The 5,878-nt window shown below is 74.9% G+C and overlaps 1 protein-coding gene across 1 annotated transcript in view; it reads right to left on the reverse strand.

Annotated features, from left to right (window-relative positions):
* Positions 1-231: 231 nt before the first annotated feature.
* The window catches only part of RARA (retinoic acid receptor alpha), a gene marked incomplete at its 3' end in the record, with an annotated part of 6,796 nt that continues 1,149 nt past the window's right edge, over positions 232-5,878 (reverse strand). Inside the window, exons 2-3 of the mRNA XM_026091580.1 lie at positions 979-1,152; positions 232-373 (exon numbers count right to left, since the gene is read on the reverse strand). Coding sequence (XP_025947365.1) covers positions 232-373; positions 979-1,152 — 316 coding nt within the window. The remainder of the gene's footprint in view (positions 374-978; positions 1,153-5,878) is intronic.

Consider the following 5,878-nt stretch of genomic DNA (forward strand, 5'->3'; position numbering starts at 1 on the left):
TAATCGAGCCGCCGGCGATGCCGCCGCCGCCGCGCGCGGAGGGGGGGTTTTACAGCCGGGCACCATGACAACTGGCACGCAGACGCCGGGAGGCCTCGTCACCGTCATTTATCTCTGACATCATCCATCACGCGTCGCCCCGGCAACGGCCAGGCGGCGACACAGATCGCGGGTGCTGCCCGCCGCCCCGCTCCGCTCGGCCCCCCGGCCCCCCCGGCCCCGCGCACTCACACTCCTTGGACATGCCGACTTCGAAGCACTTCTGGAGCCGGCAGTACTGGCAGCGGTTGCGCGTCACCTTGTTGATGATGCAGTTCTTGTCCCGGTGGCACGTGTACACCATGTTCTTCTGGATGCTGCGGCGGAAGAAGCCCTGGGGGGACACGGCACGGGCACTGTCGGCGCCGGTGGCCGGGACCCCCCGGCGGTGCCTGGCTGGCTCGGTGGGACCGCGGTGGCACAGGGGAGCGCGGCGGGATGGGGACCATGGTGGCACAGGGGAGCACAGGAGGATGGGGACCACAGCGGGATGGGGACCACAGCGGCACAGGGGACTGTGGTGGGATGGGGACCACAGTGACATGGGGACCACAGCAGGATGGGGACCACAGTGGGATGGGGACCATGGTGGCACAGGGATCATGGCAGGATGGGGACCATGATGGCATGGGGACCGCGGCGGGATGGGGACCACGGTGGGATGGGGACCACGGCGGGATGGGGACCACGGTGGGATGGGGACCGCAGCGGGATGGGGACCACGGTGGCACAGGGACCATGGCAGGATGGGGACCAGGATGGCATGGGGACTGCGGCGGGATGGGGACCGCAGCGGGATGGGGACCGTGGTGGCACAGGGATCATGGCAGGATGGGGACCAGGATGGCATGGGGACTGCGGCAGGATGGGGACCGCAGCGGGATGGGGACCGTGGTGGCACGGGGACCGTGGTGGCACAGGGACCGTGGTGGCACTCACCTTGCAGCCCTCGCAGGCGCTCACGCCGTAGTGGTAGCCCGAGGACTTGTCCTGGCACACGAAGCAGGGCTTGTAGATGCGCGGCAGCGGCGGCGGCGACGGCGGGCTGGGCACGATCTCCTCCGAGCTGGTGCTCTGCGTCTCGACGGCTGCGGGGCGGCAGCGGAGAGGGGGCTGAGGCCGCGGGCACCCCCGCGCCCGGGCAGCCCCCCCGGCCCCCTGCCCCGTGCGGGAGAGGCCGCCCCGGGGCCGGCGGGGCGAGGACGCGAGCTGCAAAGATGCAACTTGACATTTCCAGGCCACCGGGACGGCAAGATGCGGAATTTAATCAGACAAAAAAAGAAAAACCCAAAAGCGCATCCCAGGAGCCCCCCGCGCGGCTTCGGGGGCGTCCTGCGAGGGGGCCCGGCACGGCACACTCGCTCGCACGTCCGGCGCCGCACCCTTTGCCCGCCCCGCGCCCGAATCGAAGACACGGGACGCGCCGGCACGCGGCCGGTGCCCGTCGCACCCCAACACCCCCCGGGAAGCACCCCCTGCCCCACCGCACCCCAACCCCCCCCCCCCGGGACGACCCCAGCCCCCCGCTGCAGGAGGAGCCTGGCGCCGGGGGAAGCGCAAAGCCCCCCCGCTGCACCCCAAAACGGCGCGGGCCGGCCCCGCGGCCGGGCAGGGGTTAAGCGCGCGCCCCGGCTCCGGCTCCGCAGGATGTTTGCCGAATGTTTTTCTTAAGTCGGAGCCAAGTAAACCAGTCAAACAGGATATTAAAGGCCCGGCCCCGCGCGCAGGGTTAACGCGGCAGCCCCCGCGCCGAGCCGAGCCGAGCCGAGCCGAGCCGAGCGAGCCGGCGGCTCCCGGCACCCGTGCAGGGGCCCCGCGGGAGGCCGGTTGCACCCCGCGCCGGGCCGAGGCCAGGCCGAAGCTCGTTGCAGGAAGAGGCCTAACGAGAGGGGAAGGCGCCCGGCGCTGAGCAGCTCCGGCCGCCCCTCGTGACAGATTAAGGCTGCAGCCAAGCGGGAGGGAGGGAGGGAGGGGGCCGCAGCCCGGACGCCTGGGCCCTCGCCCGGCCTGGGGAAGGCGGCGGGATTGAGGGAGTTAAAGGCTCGGGGGTGCGGGGGAAGCCAGGACGCCTGGGCCCACTCCCCCAGCGCCGGGAGGGGAGAGGGGCCTCGCGCGCCCGAGCGAGGCGGGGGCTGGCAGCCCGGACGCCTGGGCCCCCATCCCGCCGCGGCAGGCCGGGCACAGCGGCGTCACCGGCGGGTGCTGGGGATGCCGCTGGCTGAAGGTCACGGCGCCGCCGACGGCACCGGCGCGGGGACGGGACAATGCAGAAAGAGCCACCCACAAAGCCAGGGCTTGTCCCGCGGCGCGGCCCCGGGGGGGACGGGAGGGGACGGGGCGCCCGGCCCCCGAGGACAAAAGGGAAGCTCCCGGCGCCAACAAAGGCGGATCTGTTCGCATCCCGCCAGCCGCGCGCCCCCACGCCGGCCCGGCCGGCTCGGCAATTAGAGCGTGCCGGGGCGGCGGGCGGGCGGCCGCGCACAGGGGCCGCTTTCTTCGGGGGCTGCATCCCGCGCGGAGCCGGGGCTGCCAGGGCAGAGCGAGGGCGCAGGGCCGGGGCGCGCACGGCCGCCCGTGCCATTGCACCCTGCCACCAGCGCGCAGCGAGACGGGGCGGCGCCGGCACCGCAGCCCGTCCTGCGCCGGCGGGTCCGGGGTGCCGGACTCACGACACCCCCCGGCACAGCGGGAAGCGGCGCGGGAGCCTTTGCCGCGCACCACGGACGGGACACCCCCGCGCAAGGGTGCACAGCTCCGCACGCGCCCCGGCTCCCCGCCGTCCCCGGCCGGCGGGCGACGCCAGGACCACGGTGCCAAGGGCGCACGGGCACCTCGCCAGCCCGGCGGCCGCTTCGCACCCGGCGCTGCCCCGGCCCGGCGGGAGGGGATGGATCGGTGCGGGCGCACGGACACCGGGACCAGCCCGGTTCCCGGTTCCCAAGCAGGCAGCGAGGGGGGGAGCCGGGGCCCCGGTGGCGGCGCCCGCCGCAGCGCAGGACGCCCCGCACCGCGGCCCCCGTCGCGGCTCGCCGTGCCGCGCGCGCTGCTTAATGCTTCCCCGGGCGGCGCGCTGAATAAATCACCGCTTCCACTTGAGGGAGCGGATCCATTAAAGTGACTGAGCGACCGTCGCCTATAATTTATCGCCTCTTTTATATAATTTAAGAACTTCCTCGTGGAGAGCTGCACTCGCAAAATGCAGATTTGACAGGATTTTGACGTGCCGCGCGCGGGCAGAGGGGGGAGGCGGGGGCCCCGCGGCGTCCCCGCGCCTGGCACCGCTCCGCCGCCACTGCGTGGGAATCCCCTGCGCCGGGGCAGCCGGGCCACCTCGCATCCCGGCAAAGGGACGCGGATGGAGACCAGGGGGCCGCACGGAGAGGGGACCAGGCCCGGGACCATGGGGCAGGGCCGAACCCTCGGCAGCCCTGAGCAGAGGCTGCCCTTCATGGTGGCGTCAGGCCTGGTGCCCCTGCCGGCACTGGGGCAATAGGAGCAGCCAGGGCAGGATCGGTGCCGAACCTGCCCCGCTCCCGCAGAGTGCGAGGACACCAAGGAAAGGGGACCCAGGCATCCGGGCACCCAGCCCCTCCCCCAACCCTTCCTCCTCTCCTCCCGAACCAGGAGAGGGCCCAGGCGTCCGGCTCCCCCCGCCCCAGCGCTGGCGCGAGAGGAAGCGGAGCCCAGCTGCAAACCAGATGCTGCGCGGCGGCAGCGCATCCCCGGGCGAGCGCGGCTCCCGGCTCGAAGCCCTCCTTCCCGCCCGCCGCACGGCTTGCCGCCCGCCGCTTCCTGCCGGAGCCGCAGGAAATCCAGCCGGAGCCGCCCCAGACGGCCCTGCCGTGGGAACGGCCCCGGGGCCACCGGGCACGGACCCACCGGCCGGGCTCTCGGCACCCCGACATTGCTGCCTGGCCGGAGACACGGAGCGGGCCCAGGTGTCCTGGCTCCCCGCCTGGCGCCTCGGAGCGGCCGGCGGAGCGGCGGGAGCCGCTTTCGGCCCCGGATCGCCCGGGCGCTCCCCGCAGGGCACCATCCCCGGGGGCGCCGTGCCGCCTGCACCGGGGGCCCTGCCGCGGCCGGCGGCGCAGGCGCGAGGGTGGGCTGCGCTCCCAGGGCTTTCCTGCAGATAAGGATCCCGCGTGCCCCGAATTCCTGCGCCTCGGCGGGAGGGAAGGAGGGAGGGAAAGAGGGAGGGAGCCGCGGGGCTGCTGCCCCCCGCGGGGACGCCCGGCCCTGCCGGGGGCGCTGGGCACGGCGCTCAACCCCCTGGCCACCTCCGGCACCATCCGGGACACCGGAGCACAGCCAAGGAGAGCGGGGCCGTGCCGAGCATCGCGGCAGCCCCGGGCCTCCCTCCTGCCTCAGTTTCCCAGGCGGCGGCGTGGAAAGGCCCCGGGTGCCGCGGTGCCGGGGCGGGCGCCAGCCGCCGGGCAGGTTCCCCGCTCGGCAAAGGAGCGGCGCTTCCTCCGGCAGCGGCGCCCTGCGAGCGAGACGCCTCCCGGCGGGCAGGGCTGGGCCCCGACGCCTGGCCCCCCGCCAGCGGCTCCGGCGCCCGCAGCGCCGTCCCTGGGGAAACCGAGGCAGAGCCCGGCGGCCCCGCAGCGCCGGGGCCACTGTCACCTCTGCGCGTGCCGGGCTCGGCGTTGCGCAAGGGCGCCGGGGCAGCCGGCGACGCGGGGTCACCGTGACCCTGCCGCCGTGCCGGGCGCGGGGAAAGGGTCCGCGGGGCTGGAGATGCCGGGACGGTGCAAAGGCAGCGCCAGCCCCGCGCCGGAGCTGCTGGAGCCCCCGGCCGCAAACAAAGGCGCCGCCGCCGCTGCCGCCGGTAGGAGCCAGGAGGTCGCACGGCCCCGGGACAATGGGGAGCCGCCGGCGGAGCGGGACCGACCCGGGCGCCACCGCGGCACAGGGGAGCGGGGCACCCCGGCCCCCCGGCCCCACCGCCTCCAGCACGGGCGAAAGTCCGGCAAGGCAGAGGCAGGACTTTCCGGCAGCGCGGCGGTGGCCGTCACTGGCCACCGGCAGCCCCGGGGGCACCGTGCCGGGGAGGCCGCGGGGGGCCCCCAGCGCCTCCCCGAAACGCAGCCCTCGTCCCGTGTTCCCCCCCCCCCCCGGCGCACGTGCCGCGGGACACAAAGCGAGACCGGCCCCTGGCCCCCGGCACCGCGGGAAGGGCAGGAGCCACCCGCCAGCGCCGGCGGGAAACCCTGCGCCCAGGGGAGGCCGCGGCACCCTGCGCTGGGGGCCCCGGGGCCGGGAGGGGGGCGCAGGGCCGGTGCCCCCCCCCCACACACACCCTGCAAGCGCGGGGGAGCCGAAAGGCGCCGCACGGTATTTGGTTAACTGGATTGTGCCGGCGTTGCACTGGGAGGGCGCCGGGGCCCCCCGCTCGCGGGAACCGGGGCGCAGCGCGGCCGGGGGCGGCTGCCCGGGCGCCCCCACCTCGCCGGCCGGCCCCAGCGCCAGCCCCAGCGCCAGGCCGGGCCGGGCCGAGCCGCTCGCCTAACTAGGCCAAGGGTTGTTTATAGCCCAGGCGGGCGGCAGCCGCGCACGGCTCGGCCCGGCGGCAGCACCGGCAGCACGGGGCCGGCAGGCGAAGCCCGGAGCCGGCACCCAGCACCCAGACCAGTGCACAGCACCCAAACCAGCGCTCGGCCCAGCACCCAGGACTCTGCACCCAGCGCGCAGCATCCAAACCAGTGCAGAGCACCCAGTGCGCAGTCCAGGGCTCGGCACCCAGCACATTGCACAGCACCCGGACCAGTGCACAGACCAGCACCCAGTGTGCAGCACCCAGACCAGTGCACAGACCAGCACCCAGTACTGTGCACCCAGT

The sequence above is a fragment of the Apteryx rowi genome, unplaced genomic scaffold (assembly GCF_003343035.1).
Source record: "Apteryx rowi isolate R43461 unplaced genomic scaffold, aptRow1 scaffold_1219, whole genome shotgun sequence".
NCBI lineage: Eukaryota > Metazoa > Chordata > Aves > Apterygiformes > Apterygidae > Apteryx > Apteryx rowi.